This window comes from Ostrea edulis, chromosome 7, assembly GCF_947568905.1.
Source record: "Ostrea edulis chromosome 7, xbOstEdul1.1, whole genome shotgun sequence".
In the NCBI taxonomy this organism is placed as follows: Eukaryota; Metazoa; Mollusca; class Bivalvia; order Ostreida; family Ostreidae; genus Ostrea; species Ostrea edulis.
In genome coordinates, this window is record NC_079170.1 from 74,529,934 (window position 1) to 74,549,549 (window position 19,616).

The window sequence follows — 19,616 nt, forward strand, 5'->3', positions numbered from 1 at the left end:
AGACTAGATACAGCTACATCTATGCATGTTCATTTTCATGAATTCTTGCACATTATTACACATATAATTTGTGACACTGTATTACACAATCTCCTTTAAAACTAATATATCATCAATAAGTTTTAAAATAATCGTCAAATACAGCTTACCTTGTCTGTAGAGGGATCGAGAGAATAAAATTGAGAATATCGCGCGGCTATAGCGAAAGTAGGGCTCGACGTTCTTGCAACCGGAAATACGGTAAAGGTTATTGCCCCTACGCACGAGTTATCGTTCTTTGCAGGAGACGGCTTATATAACGGAAGTTTGATAGTGAGGGGTAATCTCAGCGAGATTCGTCGAGGCTGGATATTTGGACTGACGCCTCTTCCGAATCTCAGACCAGTGTCACATAAAGTGATTCGGGAAATCTTGCCTGAACTTCGGCCGCTTGTTGCGATTAAAATGGGTTAAATTGAATTTCTTGCCCGCTTCAACTTTTCGCCTCAGACATCCTATTAACTCCCTATCACAATGAAACATGCATTTCTTACCTTTACAAGGTGTAAATCCCACAGTAATTCAAGTTGGCTATTTTCGAAGCCATTGCAAACGGCCACCATTTCATATTTTACCTTCTCAACACTGAAGAGTTCCGATAGTTTAGGACGCCTTCTAATAGATTGATTAAATATTACACAGTTTTCTTTTTATTGCTTTTAATTTTTATGCTTAAATGCTTTGTACAAAGTAATTGTCAACCAGTAAGTTCTGTATTTTCAATCATAGTACAAATTGTCATGAAGTAGTATATCGGAACTCTTCAGTGTTGAGAAGGTAAAATATGAAATGGTGGCCGTTTGCAATGGCTTCGAAAATAGCCAACTTGAATTACTGTGGGATTTACACCTTGTAAAGGTAAGAAATGCATGTTTCATTGTGATAGGGAGTTAATAGGATGTCTGAGGCGAAAAGTTGAAGCGGGCAAGAAATTCAATTTAACCCATTTTAATCGCAACAAGCGGCCGAAGTTCAGGCAAGATTTCCCGAATCACTTTATGTGACACTGGTCTGAGATTCGGAAGAGGCGTCAGTCCAAATATCCAGCCTCGACGAATCTCGCTGAGATTAGTCCAGGGGTGGTGTATCTTGTATTTAAACCTTTTCGATTTACGATAATTAACTGTATCCTATTTCCACTTTTACTGACCGTGTAGCATGTGACAGCGTGGCGAGAATTTCATCGTAATCAAAAGCAAGTTTCTTGACTATTTCTACCTACGTGGCTATTAATAGCTACCTAGGTATTTAAACCTACTTAAAGTAGCTACTTCAACCTACTTTTACCTGTTTTTAAAAATATAAATAAATAATGATTTTAAACAGGTCAGTCGTTTTTTGTATCAAGTGCATGTGCACGGCAAAATTCAAGTGTAAATCTGAATACTTTACGAGGGTGGAGAAGGTTGGGGAAATGCATGAAAAATCGCCCCAAAAACCTTTAATGTAAAAATGCATGAAGGTAAACTTTAAAATTAAAATAATAAAGATTTGTAAGACATTCTAGACTTCTTATCACGTAGCTTTGATCTTAATTAGCTCCTAGAAAATGGAACTGGGTGGAATTATTGATGCAAATTTGAAAGGTTAGAAAGTAATCATATTTTGCCCAATATTTTTATGGTATTCATCGTCATTGTAAGTGAATCAAGAAATTTGGTACACACAATATTGCGCCGTTCCTGCGTTTGGCCACAAAATGCAAGTAAAGGAAAAAGTAGGTAAAAATAGCTACCTAGAGTAGGTTTAAATACCTTGGTAGCCATAAGTAGCTACGTAGGTAGAAATAGTCTTTGGGCTGGACCTGAATAAGTTGCTCAATAAAGCCAACGATTAAAAAATCCTGCCCCTCTATATAGATGACCGCTATATTCCTCCCTCCTTAAATTGTCTTTGTCCTCAAATACACGGCACAGCGCAGATTCTTTTCCCTCTGGCAGGACTTTCACCTGCAAGTCCAGGGGTGGTCAACAGCACCAAAAACAGGAAGGGAGAAAATGCAACGGACCAGACCGGGATTCGAGTCTGGTTCACCTGAATTCTCTAGTCAAGTGCTCTACCAACTGAACTATCTGGCCACTGGCGATCGAAACCGGCTGGCCGCTACATATAAAGACAGTGTATTTATATATTTATATACGGCCCAGTAGCTCAGTACTTTGTTACTAGCCTGAAAATACGGATCAGGCAACGAAATTAAGGGGAAATACTCGCTAAATGCGAGTTAAAAATTGACATAGCGAGTGAAAAATCACAAGTGATCGCAGCTTTTTGCGAGTAAAAAAAACCCCGATCTTTTTTTCAAGATATCCTTGGTTTATTGGCTGTACTTTGAACTTTACAATAATTTTGTCTTGTGCATAGAAATGCTTTACAGAATGAATATACAAGTATTGAAAAAGTAAACGTTGATCGAATAAATAACTAAGGCCAAGGTCATCTCAGTCAGTGATGTCGAAGATGGCCTACTTCATGCACACTTTGGGCGCCTCAGAGACGTCTGATTTAAATAGCAAGCATGTTGATCTCGTCTGTGTTTACATTAAACAACACATGAAAGTGTTAGTGTCATGCTTCACGCAGTGTCCTGTAGTCTATAGCGAAACACTTAGAGTTCGCGATTTTTTTAAAATTAGAATTTTTTAGGTGAAATTTCCAAAAGTTTTGAAGATATAGTTAGAATTGACGCAGTCTTCAAGATTTCAAACCACATGATGTTGTAAATAGGTGGTAGATCTCTGGACAACGAGTTCGCCGCACATGTGTACCCTATGACCCTCATCATACACCAATGATACATGTATGTTGTCTGATAACTCATTAAAATTTAAATGAAAGAATTCTCAATATTATTTTTATTATTGCACTTTAAAGAAGATTTTTAAAAAGTGCCCTATATTTTGATATAGATACATGCTTGTTTTCTTAAATTCCTTTAAAATAGCAATCGATTGCAAAATGCTAGTAAAAGCTCTATTTTGCTAGTTGGAAAATAATCCACAAGCTAAAATTTGCTAGTAGTGAAAAAAGTTAATTTCGATCCCTGCGGATGTATGTTTAAGGTAGTACTCTACATCGTCATAATGGCTGACTTCCTTTAAAAACATGGATGAAAAAATCGATATCAGCAATATTTGACTTTTCCTTTTCCATTTAAATACCTAGACGAGTAGCTCAGTAGGTTAGAATACTGACTGCTGACCTGTAGGTCGCAGGTTCGAGTGCAGCAGGGGTTTTAAATTTTTTTCAGATTACCTTCTACTAAAACTGTATTTTTTGAGAAAATAAAGTAAATTTGAAAATTTTCAACTTCAAAATATTTTTGTACATATCCTCCACTTTTCATCTACATCAAATTTCTCTGGTGTAGCACACCTCCTTAATTGCTGGGATAAAATTCAGAAATTCATTTCAAAATTAAGGATGATATCTCCCTTATGCATAACTCTGATCCTTAGACGAATTTGGCTCCATTTTTTGTGACACTCTACTTTTCCTCTTAGCTCTTCAAAATTTATTATTTCGAATTTCCAAAATTTCAGCTTGAGAATCACTGAAGAGACATTGTTTGTCGAAATGCGCATCTGGTGCATCAAAATTGGTACCGTATTAAAGTTTTACATAGCGGTGGAAGGATTTTTCGATCTTTGGCTTAATCTTATATGAGGATCTACATGTCCCAACAAAAGGATTTAAACGTGATGAATTACCCTTTAAACTGGAGAAATAACATAGAGTAATCACTAACTAGAAATTGATTGTTTCTTATCATTATCAGATTTCTGAAATGAATGCAAAAAGGAAAATCCGGAAAAGAAAAGTTGAAGAATCATTGCTGCTTAACTCTGAACAAAGAGAGTCTGATGAAAAGGAGAATTTTGAAGCAAAATTCATTAATGAAGAAATAGGTATTTGTATTAAGCAACTTCTTTGATTATCCAAGATTTTTCATTTATGAATTATAGTGCTAGGATCTAGAGAGGGCACACATATCATATGTTCAAAAAGAATACTCGCTATTTAAATACATGTATTTTTGTTTTGTGAGGGCAAGGTGTATTTGCCAAAAAAAAAAATTATTGAAGGGGAGATACTACTAGAATATAGGGGAGAACTCATCGAAGGAGATTTTGATTCTGAAGATGACACATATGTTTTTCAATTACACTTTAAAAGAAAGCAATTTTGGTAAGTATAGAGGCTAGATGCCATTCTATAGCTTTTTTATGTCTTTACAAGGGGCAGTCTATGCGAAAGACGTCGGACCTGACCGATGTACAGTGCCTGAGGTCCGATGCATCATTTTTTTTTACACCGGATCGAAATGTCTGATGTCTCAGTGTCCGGTTTTGAACTTTACTATTTTGATGCGGAGTCATTTAATTATTTGTTATAAGAAAAAATAGCATACAAATCCAAATATGTAAATGAATGTGATTAAAACCGCATGGACCGTCTAAAGTATTATACGTTTCACTTTTTTACATTAGGTTTTTTGATCGTAGTTATACATATATATACATATTTATTCATATTGAATAATTCCCAAAATGTTGTTTTTTCCAAATCAATACAGCATAAGGTAGCTTTTGAAATTGTTGTCGCATCACCATAACATTTTGATATGTTTTATGTGTTATGATACTATTTTTAGTTTGATAGCATCAATTTGACAACATGATACAAAAGAAGCCATGAGTTGATGAGTAAACAACAAACATTGTTTCAGTTTTGTTTTTATTTGCCACTGGATTAGTGATTTAATGTTATGGACTAGTAGATTTAAAAAGCTTGATTAGTCCTTGGACCAATGAATGTTGAGGAAAATTCATATGCCTGTGTAAGCATGCTAAGGCATTGAACCTCATCTGGGTTGAGGGTGTGGATAGTATCATGACCTAAAGTAGATCAAAGTGAACTGCTTTTTAGATTCTATAACTATCTTGATCATATCTTTCATGCTTTTAATCCACTGAACAGCCATTTTATGTATCATTTAATGCTTTAATTTCAATATTTTAATTTTTTAAAATTTGGATATAACTTGTGGCCGTTTCTTCAAAAAGTATGCTTTTAGCCAGATTTGTTTATTTCATTGTGAAAATTAATGTTGGTGATGAGGTTGTGTGTTTTATGATACATGTATGTTGATGCATAATTTTTATAATTACAGTCATTTTATTGACTTATTTTTCATTAAAACAGCATTGATGCTACAGAAAACAGATCATTTGGAAGATTACTAAATGATGAGCACAAAAAACCAAATTGTAAAGCAACGATAATTGAAGAAGATGGTAAACCCCATGTATATTTTGTTGCTGTCAGAGACATAAACACTGGGGAAGAACTACGATATAACTATTGTCCAGGAATTTATAGTTGGAGAACCTCTAAAACGGTATTTGAAACTTTTTGTTTTCCATTATTTAACTCTTGAAAGAATTTTGGGTTTATAAAGGAATCGTTTTATTATCATAATGTTTGCCTATCTATCCATCTGGTACTTTACTAATTTGTAAATGTTCACATAGGGCTAAAATTTTTGAGCTATCAACTGGCAGTTTATGACTTAAATCAAGATTTTGCAAGTTAAATTAGGATCTGATCGGTATTCTGCAACCGTAAATGTGTAACCAGGCTAGTTTTTTTTTTTAATGGGATCAAACACTTAACTTCAGTCAAAATAGTCAAGATGTGGACTAATCAAAATAACATGTCATGTCTGTGTTTTTGACTGCATTTGTTATCAAGGAACTTTGCAAATATTGTAAGGAAATCAAAAGTTTTACTATTGGTGACCTTGATCTGAGAATGGCCTGTTAAATTTAAAATAAGGAGTCATTTGACGACTTTGTCCCAAAGTTTTTTTTAGCCCTGTTATTGAGGTCAGATTAACATTAAATGAATATTATACATGTAGTATTCAGATTTGTGCATTTATTAGGCAAGAAGAAATATATGTTAGTTTCCACTTTCATCTCAATATTATCAAGGGTTGGTAGGTACATGTAGGTAGTGTGTTGTTGGGGTTTTTTTCTCTCTCGATTTTATAGGTTGAATTATTTTTTAATGATTCAGTATTCTACTATGCATGAAATGTATAATTTAGTAATCAAATAAAAGTTATATGATAAATCAAAACAGTTCTTCCACTGTACTGTATACGAAAACTGTTCTGGTGTTTTGGAAGTATGTGCGTAATAGATAACTTAATAAGTTAATAAATATACTCTAGTTGTAGTGATGACATTTGCTAAATCTGTGAGAATGGGGGGAAAATATGTTGGGGTCGGCAGAAATTTTTAGGGTCGGTCGGGAAAGTGGAAACCAATATATGTTTTTGGGCCTTACAAAGAATGATGCATGTTTGTAGCTTTAACTCGGGATAGAGTGAAAAATATATTTAGCATGTATAATATGAATTAAGTGATAAAGTTTTCTGTCATCCAATGCAAATTTGAATAAGTGTCTTTTCTTCTTTAACTGCTTTATATTTACAATGTATGTGTTGACATTTAGAAATGTATTTAATTAAGTAGGACTTAATTCCACTGAAGGTACTAAAAGAATAAAAACACTTCTATAGACAGTAATTCATAACATTTGTGAATGCTGTTAATGATTTTTTGAAATATTGTTTAGCGCCAAAGATGCAAAATAGGTGGAGACAAAGACTCTAAGCAAGGATCCACCAACAAAGATTCACACTCTACACGAGGAGCCACCACCAAAGATTTAGACTCTCCAAGAGGATCCACCACCAAAGGTTCACATTCAGGCTCTCCGCGAGGAGTCACCACCAAAGATTCAGACTCTATGGGAGGATCCACCACCAAATATTCACATTCACACTCTACGCGAGGATCCACCACCAAAGATTCACACTCAGACTCTACACAAGAAGCCAGCACCAAAGATTCACACTCAGACTCTACACAAGGAGCCACCATCAAAGATTCACGCCAAGACTCTACACGAGGAGCCACCACCAAAGATCCACACTCAGACTCTACACAAGGAGCCAACACCAAAGATCCACACTCAGACTCTACACAAGGAGCCACCACCAAAGATTCACACTAAGACTTTACACAAGGAGCCACCACCAAAGATTCACACTCAGACTCTACACAAGGAGCCACCACCAAAGATTCAGACTCTACACAAGGAGCCACCACCAAAGATTCACACTCAGACTCTACACAAGGAGCCACCACCAAAGATTCACACTCAGACTCTACACAAAGATCCACCACCAAAGATCCACACTCAGACTCTGCACAAGGAGCCACCATCAAAGATTCAAACCAAGACTCTGCACAAGGAGCCACTACCAAAGATTCAGACTCTACAGGAGGATGCACCACCAAAGATTCAGACTCTCCGCAAGGAGCCACTACCAAAGGTTCACATTCAGACTCTATGCGAGGGGCCACCACCAAAGATTCAGACTCTCCACGAGGAGCCATCACCAAAGATTCAGACTATCCACGAGGAGCCACCACCAAAGATTCAGACTCTCCGCGAGGAGCCACCACCAAAGATTCAGACTATCCACGAGGAGCCACCACCAAAGATTCAGACTCTACACGAGGAGCCACCACCAAAGATTTAGACTCAGACTCTATGCAAGGATCCACCACCAAAGATTTAGACTCAGACTCTGTGCAAGGAGCCACCACCAAAGATTTAGACTCAGATTCTATGCGAGGAGCCACAACCAAAGATTTAGACTCAGACTCTATGCGAGGAACCACCACTAAAAAGTCAGACTCTACACGAGGAGCCACCACCAAAGATTCACGCTTAGAAGGTATATAAATATATATGTGTACAGTGTATATCTGTATTTGCTCTTGGAAATGCAAAATTATGATAGAAACATTGACAATGAAATAACTTATTAAAAAGGCTTATATTTTGCATAAAAATATAAACATATGAATATTAAAAGTTTTTTTCTTTTTGGGGGCAAACTGAAATTAATTTTGACAATTTAAATTTCTGTCATGGTCACCCAAATGGCGAGTCCAATTTTCCAGTGTTGACCAGTGAATTCTACATTATTACATGAATTGAGAATTGCTTTGTAAATATAGTTCTTTTCTGAAATTTATTCTCAACTTTGGTTGATAGATGTTGGGATGTGTCTTGCAAAAATAACGGTGATCAAGAAGGATGATAGTTTAGGAGCCATTTACCATATGAATGAAGAGGAATGTGTCATTGGAAGGTATAATTAAGTAATATAAAATGAATTTTTAATTTTTGTGTGTGTTATATTTGGAGATTTTACCACACAAATTTTTTTACAATTGCTAGAATTTTTTCACAGTAAAACTTTTCTAACCCAACATTTTCTGGAAAGAAAATGTGTGGGATAGTACATCAATCTATCATGCAATTTCATTTAATAAATAGGAGTATACTTGCAGTAATGTGAATATTTGTAATATACATTAAGAATTCATGATTATTGACTTAAAAACAATGTGACTAAACTTATATTTTTAATATTTTAGATTTAATACTCTTTTTATTGATTTGTAGTGGAAGAGAGTGTAATATAAAAGTGTCCCTAACAAATGTTGACAATATTCATGCAGTTGTTGCAGTTGACAGATTCAAGGTAACGTACTATCTATATGTAAATCATTAGATCTCCACTCGGTGTGTGCCTTGTAGTGATTGGTCTTTCCGTCTATTTTTCTAATTTAATTTGTGTGGAGCAAACTTCACTCATAGAGTGTCCATGAGTAGAGTGTGCTGTGACTTTGAACCAATTTTATGGATCATGGGTCAAAGTCATAAACAACTTTTGTGTTGAATCCTTGTCCAGAGCATATTTTTTCTCTCCTTGACCCAATCTTTCTTATCCTTCACACATAAGAGTGCTTTTGGGAAGATTTTTAGTGCCCTTTAACCAATTCTATGGATCAAAGGTCAATGTATGAAAAATGTCACTGTAAAATCCTTGTATAAAACATATTTTCTCTCCCCTTGGTCCAGTCTTTGCCAAAACTTCACCCACAGATTATCTCTGGGTTTAAGGGTGTATTAATATTAAACCAATTCATTTAAGATCAAAGGTCAAGGTTAAAAAAATTCTGTAAATCTTTATGAGGTTTATGCTTTCTCCCATTGGCCCAATCTGACTCATATTTAATCCAGAGTGCTTGATGGTTATGCGTTTGCATTGACCTTGAACTAATTTCACAGAGTCAAGGGTTAAAGCAGATCTCTGTTTAAAATCCTTGTCATGAGCATATTTTTCTCCCTGTGGTCCTATCTTCTTCTTCTTCTTCCTGTAAGTACTGAACTGCCTCTGGCGTATTTTCGTACTGGCTCATATGTCATCCAAAAAGTGCCCATGGGTAAAATATAAGTCAGGAGTTGAGGTCATGTTCTTAATACATTCCTATATACCAAGTCCTTTTCATCCCAATGACCCTTACAAAAAAAGTGGGGCCCTTTGAGATGATCTAGCTTACATATATTTTTCTTTAGTAGTCTAATTTGACTTACATGTACATTTGTAATAAACCTGATCAACATTTTTAGCAGTACTCTTTAAACAGTATCTCTAAAGTTCTTTAAGTCTTACTTTGATTTTCCCCTACAATTTTACTAAAATGTATTTCTAAAATAATATTTATTTTTCTACTTTTATAAATTCCTCATCCTGTTTGTACAACAAATGCTTTATATGATCCTTTCTTTGATTATCCACATTTCCAATTTTTCAGGCTTCCGTAACAAATTTTAGTAAAAAGTTTCCTGTCATTCTCAATGGAAAACCAATTGAAATTGGCAAAGAATTGAATGATGGAGATATGTTGGTCATTGGTGGCAGGAAATTTTTATTCAATCATAAGAAAAGTAAGTACATTGTTATTTGATACTTGTCAAAAACATGATTATGAAACTTCGAAATATTTTTAGATTGGACGTTGTACAATATAGTTATCTTAGTTTGATGGATTAGTAATGTGTGTTCCATAGACTCTATGAAACTTATATTTAAGTCACCAGAAACACCTACCATTTACAGTTCAAGTTTTGAACCTTTATATTGATTATAAGAAGCAACTAGGCAAATCAAAGAGGTCAATGATTGGGAGTTAGTGAAATCTCGGATATATGACTGACCACGACTCACCTGTTGGTATTTCTGATTACTCCTTTTTTGTTGTTACAATATTAAATAAAAAAACTTACAGAAATACAACATTTTAAATAGTTTGTTTATATTAATAAAGAGGTTCTACTTCAATAGCCTAATTTTAAAGATTTATGTGATTTAAACGATGCAAGATTTGAAAAAAAGTAAACAATAGGACATGCAATAAGTCACAAAATTTCAAAAAGTTGCAAACCCCTTGTTATTTATGGCTCCGGTTGCATGCGTGCATTCAATGTACTTATTTACACATAAACACTAATGGTGCTTTGTAAGATAGCATGTTTACAAATAAAATTAGGTATTTACAAATATATATAGTAAATACTAAAAGTGCATGTTGAGGGACACATACTTCTGTATTAACACATGATAAATGGTAATAGAGTTATTTACACATGGTAAACATGGATGTTGCATGGTGAGGTATGATGTATGCATTAAATGCGAATGTTGCATAGTGAGGTATTTAATGTTAACACATGTATGGTAAACACAGATGTTGCATAGTGAGGTATTTAATGTTAACACATGTATGGTAAACACAGATGTTGCATAGTGAGGTATTTAATGTTAACACATGTATGGTAAACACTAATGTTGCATAGTGAGGTATTTAATGTTAACACATGTATAAATACAGATGTTGCATAGTGAACTATTTAATGTTAACACATGTATGGTAAACACTTATAGTGCATAGTGAGCTATAAATACCCGAGGAATTAAATGTTTTTTGTATGCAACATGTTCAAATACACTTTCATTGTAATAATATTTTGACTTAATAATTCAAATGATCTCTTCAACATTGTTATTGAACTTGCAAAAAAAATACAGAGAGTATAGAGGAACAGTTGAAAAATGAAGTCATATAAATTTCAGAGATATTTCTTGCTAAATTTGAAACATTATTTTAAATCCATTTTATGGTTTATTTAGGTTGCAATAGTCACTCGGATCTTTTTGAGGACTCGTCTGAACATTCTGATCCTTTTGACCCAGACTATGAAATGTCAGAGGATGCAGACAATGTGACTTCAGAAGACAGTTGTGATGAAATAATTGAGGAAGAAGTTGAACTTGTTTCAGATTCAGGTTCGGATGTTATTCCTTATCAAGGACCACTCCAATTTTTGGACCAGGAGGAAACAGTTAGTTCAACATCAGAGCTTATGGCTTTAAATTCAGCATCAAAGCACCAAAAGCAAAGAGCTACAGATTTTGTAATCAAGAATGACATCATTTCAAGTACCGTTAAAGATGTGGAAGTTCAGCAATCTGGGAATCAGGATGGGATTCGTGTTTGGGACAAGGTACATTATTGTGTGTACTGCGAAAAAGGATTCACCAATATAACTAAACATTATTTGGGAGTACATTCAAATGAAACAGATGTGCAACATATCAAATCTCATCCTTTAAAGTCCACCAATAGAAAACTTGCCCTAATGAAGCTGAGAAACAGTGGTGATTTTCAACACAATTATGAAGTGTTAAGAACACGCCATGGAACTTTAGTAACTTTTACTAGAAATTGGAATGAAACTTCTGCAGACCAATTTCTGCCTTGTCAATATTGTTTGGGATTTTTCCTTAAATCTTCTTTATGGCGACACACCAAAAATTGTCCGTTTGCTCCTGAAAGAAAAGAAAAATACAGAAAAGTATCATCACAATCCATGCTGCTTCTTCCAACTAGCACAGATGTTAGCGAAGGCCTAAGAGAAAAGGTATTAAGCCGAATGTCTGCTGATGAAATTAGTATAGCAGCCAGGAATGATCCTATTATTGTGAGAGTTGGGGAAACACTTTATCAGAAACATGGACACTTGACTCACCTCTATACATATGTAAGTCAAAAGATGAGAGAACTTGGAAGATTACTGATTTTACTTAGAGAAACTGACAAAGATATTAATTCTCTAGATGATGCAATCCATCCAAAGAAGTACCCTGCTGTGGTAAAATGTACAAAAACATTATGTGGCTTTCAAGAAAACTCAAATTCATACAATAATCCATCCTTAGCACTGAAGTTGGGACATTCTCTTAAAAAATGTGCAAAAATCAAAAATTCCTTAGCCCTGATTCAAGGAAATGGAGATTCAACCAAAGACGCAGAGGGATTTTTCACTCTGTGTGAAAACGAATGGACTGATTCAGTCTCAAGCAGTGCATTTCAGACGTTGGCATCAAACAAATTGAACAAAGGTCATGGGTTACCTCTCGCAGAAGACATCCAAAAAATGCAAACTCTTCTGAAGGAAAAAACTGAAGAGCTTGTTATTCAGCTACAAAAATCAGTGAAGAAATCTGTATGGGATGAGCTGAATCAAGTGACATTGGCCAGACTTGTGATGTTTAACAGACGCAGAGGTGGAGAGTCAGAGAGAATGACACTTGCGTCTTTCTGTGAAAAAAGGTCAAAGAGTGACTCACTAAAAGAAATTGAAGATTCCTTAAAACCACTTGAAAGAATCCTCTGTAAAACCTTTTCAAGAGTTGAAATTCGTGGAAAAAGAGGACGTATGGTCCCAATCTTAATAACACCAGCACTAGAGAGGAGCATAGTTTTGCTAAATGAAACCAGGGAACAGGCTGGAGTAAGTAAAAGCAATCCTTATGTCTTTGCCAGGTCAGGCTTCAGTTCCCTTAACCCAATCCGAAGCTCAGATTGTCTTCGAAAGTTTGCTGAAGAAAGTGGGGTTAAAAACACTCGGAATTTGACTAGTACAAAGCTGAGGAAACACGTTGCTACAGTATCACAAATTTTAAATTTAGAGAAAAGTGACATTGAAATCATGGCAGGTTTCCTTGGACATGACATTAGGGTGCACACATCATTTTACAGGCTCCCAAGCGATACATTACAGATTGCAAGAATGGGAACAATTCTGACTGCTTTTGACAACGGAGAAATTTCAAGATACAGTGGAAAATCTTTGGACCAAATTGCCTGTGAAGGTATTTTTGTTATTCTAAAACAAAATTGCTTTAATTATTTGTGTATATAGGCCTAATTGATAATGTCAGAGCTAGGTTTTCAAATTATAGACCATTGTGGTCAATATTGGTCACATCAAAATATGAAAAGTTATATAGTCATATATTTGGAAGTTTTAAGATTACCCAGTTGTGAATTTTCAACCTCTTCCATGAAACTAACAGGTCATTTTCAATCAAAAATGATTTAAACCTCATATGGGTAGAGGGCTGAACTGCTGCTTTTGAAGCCCTCTCCTGAGGAACTTGTGGGTTGCAGAGACAAAATTTCTTATTTCAAAATCGTCTTCACTATTTGACACAAAGTGCATATTTACAACAAGCAAGTGTGCCTCAACATAAATGTGAAATTCCTTATGATAAGGTGTAATATATGCATAGTTGAAGAGTATGCTATCTTTAAAATCTTTGTTATCAAGACTGTAGGAGACACACTGAGTGCATAGTTATATATATAGATGTAGTTTAAACAATGTGACAGGTCTTGATTTATATTATAAATAACTCTGCCTGAGGTGGGGATTATTCTGTATACATCTCTTGATCCATGGTAATCTTCATTGTCAATTATTTTCATATCATTTTTTTTATTGAAGACATTAAACTTGGCAATGAAGAAGGTGAAGAGGATATGAGCAGTAGTGGAGAGGAAAGTGATGAAGACAATTGTCACAGAGGAAAAATGAGGAAGCTGAATCCTCCAAAAGGTGAAAAAAAAAAGAAAAATTAAACAAAAGTTACATGCAGTACTTTAAAACCATTTGTAAACTTTGGCTTTCAGCCAAAAATATATTGTAATGAAAAAGAACTGCTATGCACACATATTCTGTCTTCAAAAAATTTCATAATTGACCAAATAAAAGTGTCAAATATGAAGGGGGGAAATGACTACTTTACACAGTGTACTGTGTTCAGAACAGGACATTTGTGATGTCGCACACTGTAGTATGCATTTTATGCAAGCAGTTTTTCAAATTTGGAAAGTAACGCACAGATGATATATATGGCCTCCTTTTAAAGTACAGTGCATGTATTATGAAGATGTTTTTCAGCATGAGCCAAAGGTTCAAGTGAGCTGATTTGTCTGTTATTGTCGTAAATTTTTCAAAATTGCATTTTCTCCGGAACCACTGTCAGAGCCATTTCAATCAAACTTCACACATGGGGCAAAAGGGATTCAAATTTCTTTAATTTTATTGGAAAATAATTACATGTAAGAATTCGTGAAAATTTGGTGGCATCTTCAAAAAATCTTCTAAAGAACCACTGGACCAAAAACATGAAACTTTAAAGAAAGCATCCCAGCATAGTGTAGATTCAAGTTTGTTTGAGTTTGTCCTCTTGTATTCAGGCCCTGTGTTGGACTGAATTGGTCATTGTTTTAGCTCACCTGAGCTGAAAACTCAAGTGAGCTTTTCTGATCGCCTGTTGTCCGTCGTCTGTCTGTAAACTTTTTACATTTCCGACTTCTTCTCCAGAACCACTGGGCCAATTTCAACCGAACTTGGCCAAACGCATCCTTGGGTGAAGGGCTTTCAAGTTTCTTCAAATGAAGGGCCATGTCCCTTTCAACGGGGAGATAATCACAAAAATAGGGTGGGTCATTTAAAAATCTTCTTCTCAAGAACCAATGGGCCAGAAAAACTGAAATTTACATGAAAGTATCCTGACATAGTGCAGATTCAAGTTTGTTAAAATCATGCCCCTGGGAGTTGGATGGGGCCACAATAAAGGATCAAAGTTTTACATAGAAATATATAGGAAAAATCTTTAAGAATCTTCTTCTCAAGAACCACTGAGCCAGAAAAGCCGATATTTACATGAAAGCTTTCTGACATAGTGTACATTCAAATTTGTTAAAATCATGGCCTCCCGGGGGTAGGATGGGGCCACAAGGGGAAATCAAAGTTTTGCATACAAATATATAGGGAAAACCTTTAAAAATCCCCTTCTAAAGAACCACTGAGCCAGAAAAGCTGATATTTACATGAAAGGTTTCTGACATAGTGCAGATTCAAGTTTGTTCAAATCATGGTCCCCGGGGGTAGGATGGGACCACAAGGTGGGATCAAAGTTTTACATACAAATATAGGGAAAATCTTTAAAAATATTCTTCTTAAGAACCAATGAACTAGAAGAGTTGAGATTTACATGAAAACTTCCTGACATAGTGCAGATTCAAGTTTGTTCAAAGTATGGCTCCCAGGGGTAGGTTGGGGTTATTATAGGGGATGAAAGTTTTGCATACAAATATATAGGGAAAATCTTTAAAAATCTTCTTCTCAAGAACCATTGGGCCAAAAGAAGTTGACGTTTACATGAAAGCTTTCTGACATAGTGCAGATTCAAGTTTGTAGAATTCATGGCCTCCAGAGGTAGGTTGGGGCTACAATAGGGACTAAGGTTTTACATGCAAATATATATTGAAAGTCTTCAGATATGGGCCAAGGTGACTAAGGTGAGCGATGTGGCCCATGGACCTATTTAAAGTTTATTACACTGTGTACTCTTATGTTCTTTACCCTTCAACTTTTGTATGAATGAGCTGCATGAATATTATAATGATCATAAGGTCCTCAGCAAACTAGTTTTGGTGACATGAATCCAGAGCCTAGAGTTCCAAGCAAAGTTGGGTGACAGTTAAAGTCCAATGGCCTCTTGCTAATATTAAGGTCACCTGAGTCACTACATTGATCTCTTGGAATCCTTTTCTGTCTGACATTTTGTATGAACATAATTATCATCTGATAGTACTGGACCAGAATCGATAGGAAACAGGTAGCAAAATGGTTCATTTCATGCCATTTTCCCTCTTTCTGGGCCTTTGGTTGGGGCAAAAAATGATGCACTCTTTATAAATCTTGTATTTCTGCATACATGACTTTAACTTGAAGGGGAAAAAATACCCCAAACATCTTTACTTCTGGAAAGCATGCAAAAAGTCACTTCACTATACACTGCAGTGAAATTGTGTAGGTTTATTTATTGGTAGTATTTTGTTGAATCTGCTTTTAGAGACCATTTTCAAGCATTATCTGTATCTTTGAAGTTTAGACTGGAATTTTTTATGTTTTTACATTAAAATCCATGGGCTTATTTATATTTTTAGAAGCTGCAGAGAGTGAATCTGACAGTGAAGAGGACAATGAGAATGCACATGGCATGGCTAAGAAAGAAAGGGAACATGGGAAAAATACAAAAACAGGTATGAAAACAGAAGATTTTTATGAACCACATTTCATTTTCTTAACAATCAAAGCAGATTGGTGTTTTTTATTTCTGTGAAGTTTCATTAAGATTGTCGAAGCCATCTGAGGGAAAATTCACAGACAAAATGATAGGTCTAGCAGTAACAATATATAACATTTTTGTATTAGTTTTCGCGATATGTCACAAATTTGATATTTTTCACCATATACCCAGAAAACTGCCTTTTCACACTGGAAACGATTATAATGACTCTATGAAACAGTTATATCACCCGGGAAACAGTTATAATGCCCTCCAAAACAACTATATCATCCCTCATGTGCATGAATTCTGAAATTCAAAACTGTGGTTGCTACATGAATGTAAACGGCTAAATTCAAACTCTTCGATTTGTGCATTTTTATTCAGAGGATTTGGATAATCTAACAAAGGAGAAAGTTTTTAGCAAACACTATGGAATTAATTAACTCAAGTTTGGCCATTTTACAAAACATTCTGTGAAGAAACTCTACGTTTATACTCAAAGGGAAAAACTGCAAGATATTCTCAAGCTATTTTATTGAGGATAGCATAATTCAGATGGGGAAATCTATGCAAAAAGAAGCATTATTTCCATAAGGTATGATCTTCAGAAACATTTCTTTAAACGGAGAGAAGTTGATGTGTAAATGATTTAGATTTTAAAGAAGCAAAAAACGTATTTCTGGCCGTGTGTACAAAAATTTCCATAAAAGTTTTGGCCGGTTTGAATTCTGAATATCAACAACAGCCGCGTTAACATACATTATCATTATTGTCATGATTTGTAAAACTAACTTTTCCACTTTGGTCAAATTTTGCATTACATTCGTGTGTCAAATAATGTATGATAAGTGTCTTAATGAATTAACCTCTTTGGTTTTGTTCTTTAAAAATGTTATATATCATACCCCTTGATGACTGGAAATCCCTTGAATGTTATGTCGCCCTCTGCCTATGGCATTGGGCAACATATCACCCAGGGCTTTCCTTTTATTATTATTGCACTTTATTTTCATATATTTTGATATAGAGGCATGCTTGTTTTCTTCAATTCCTGTAAAACAGCAATCAATTGAAAAATGATAGTAAAATCTTAATTTTTCTACTTGGAAAATAATCCACTAGCTAAAATGTACTGGTAGTGAACCCAGTTAATTTTGATCCCTGTTGAGAAATGAACTTAACTGACCCTCTGCTCAAGAAAGCTAGGGTGGAGGAGCAAACACGTGTACATATATTTATTGACGAAAAGATGAAACAAACTTTTGCTCTTTTTTTAAGGCTCCTCAAAGAAACCAGGAAGTGATGACCAATACATGAAAGGGAAACCTAAAAGAGGTTTGTAAATATTTTTAAACAATTATCACATGCACAGAGAGTAAAAGCTTACCTTAATGTGTGCAAATATTTTCAATATTAGTCAATTGTAACAGAGTATTTCTTTCTTTTGTACAGTGCCAAATACACGGCATCAGTGGACACAAGATGAGAAAGCTGCCCTATTGAGAAAGTTTAAGAAGCCTATTTCTTTAGGAAAAACACCTGGCCAATTGGATTGCTTAAATGCTATTAGGCAAGAGACATGTTTAGCCAAGTTCACTTGGAAACAAATAAAGTTTGCTGTAAAAAATATCATTACATCTGAAAGAAGACAAGTGAAGAAAATGACAAAACAGGTGTAGATTTCTTTGCAAAGAATGCAAAAAATATCTTCAAAGAGATGTAACTGGATAGGTGATGTAAGAGATGTAACTCAGATGATTTAAAAGATGTAACTTAGAGAGATGATGTAACTTGGATATATTACTTTATTTTCATTTCACTTGTACCATAACTATTTTCCCCCTTCCTGTCCTTATTCTGTAATGTTTTTTAAACTGATTTTTTAAATTTTGCCTATTGTGTTTTGGTACAAGTTTGATCAAAATTGGGGAAACTTCCTTTGTAACTTCATTATATTCATTCCCGCGGAACTAATTGGTAATGCCAACTTGATGCAACCCGTGAAAAACTTTCTTGCAAGCTGGTCTCTTGGAAGAGATCTGCCATGAATATGTGTTTGTCCATCTTTCATCCATCTGTCCATTTGTCACACTTTATCTTTAGTTAAGTTTCAAAGAAATTGTAGAATATACTTTTATTGAATTCCATATGCTGATAGATATTGGTTAGTGTTATTCAATTGCATGTTATCTTTCCTTTGGTCTTAACCTTACTTTTCTTGAATTTGCATTTAGTTCAGTATCAAAGAAACTTTAAGATATTTCTAGGAAAACTCATACACTAATACATATTGGTAAGAGCTATTCAACTGTGTCAAAAATTGTTGGTCTTGAGTTCACTGTTACTCATTTTGTGTTTAACTTAGTTATCAAGATTTTTTTCTTCAAATTATATATTAGTAAGAGCTATCCAACTGCATCAAAATTTTCTTTACCTTGACCTTCCGTATGACCTTTACCTCACTATTCCTTAATTTGTAATTAGCTCATTTTCAAAAAAAGTATTCCAGATATTTCTATTAAAACTCATACACTGGTACATACTCATGAGAATTATTCAATTTAATATAAGTCTGACCTTAACCTTGCAATTCGTCATTTTGCATTTACTTAAAGGATGAACTTTAAACAATTAAGTTATTCCTTCTTTCATCATATATTACTATAAGCTCAGACCAAAGAAGCAGGATATTATTTTTTTGTTCATTTTACAATACAAATGTACATTGGGTGGGACATTCATGTCCTATAGACATGTTTCTAGTTCATTGATGTTTTAGAAATGTGAAGCTTTTCGGCTTACCTCTGATAAAATACTTTGAAATAGCCATGGACTGAGAAACAATAAAATAAAGTTTATTCTTATATCAGTTGTTTTAATGCATATTTTTTAAGAAGGTTATGTTACATGGAATGTAAAAATGAATTGAATCTTTGAACACTGGGTCCTTTTGATGTATGCTGTAGCGCTGTAGACAATGCGTCCTATGTGTACATTTATATGCATAGAAAGTATACATATATAACATTTGAGAAATGAGTTAATTTGATAGTACATACTAGTCAGAGTAGCAGATATTGTCACTTAAATACATCTACAAGCTATGGTAAAAGAAACGATGCTAAACTATTACACTGCGAATGAATAATAAAAA

At 34.7% G+C, this 19,616-nt stretch overlaps 2 protein-coding genes across 2 annotated transcripts; both read left to right on the forward strand.

The window, feature by feature from the left end:
- The first annotated feature begins 5,155 nt into the window (after nucleotides 1-5,155).
- LOC130048771 (sperm protein associated with the nucleus on the X chromosome N2-like) lies at nucleotides 5,156-7,270 on the forward strand. The gene is made up of 3 exons (XM_056145822.1): nucleotides 5,156-5,160; nucleotides 5,245-5,440; nucleotides 6,685-7,270. Exons 1-3 carry the CDS (start codon nucleotides 5,156-5,158, stop codon nucleotides 7,123-7,125), a joined length of 642 nt encoding a protein of 213 aa, XP_056001797.1. The 3' UTR covers nucleotides 7,126-7,270.
- Nucleotides 7,271-7,332: 62 nt separating this feature from the next.
- LOC125677270 (uncharacterized) lies at nucleotides 7,333-19,328 on the forward strand. Its single transcript, XM_056145349.1, has 9 exons — nucleotides 7,333-7,855; nucleotides 8,179-8,275; nucleotides 8,593-8,671; nucleotides 9,789-9,921; nucleotides 11,165-13,189; nucleotides 13,846-13,935; nucleotides 16,338-16,433; nucleotides 17,741-17,797; nucleotides 17,915-19,328. Exons 1-9 carry the CDS (start codon nucleotides 7,465-7,467, stop codon nucleotides 18,139-18,141), a joined length of 3,195 nt encoding a protein of 1,064 aa, XP_056001324.1. The 5' UTR covers nucleotides 7,333-7,464; the 3' UTR covers nucleotides 18,142-19,328.
- Nucleotides 19,329-19,616: the final 288 nt, after the last annotated feature.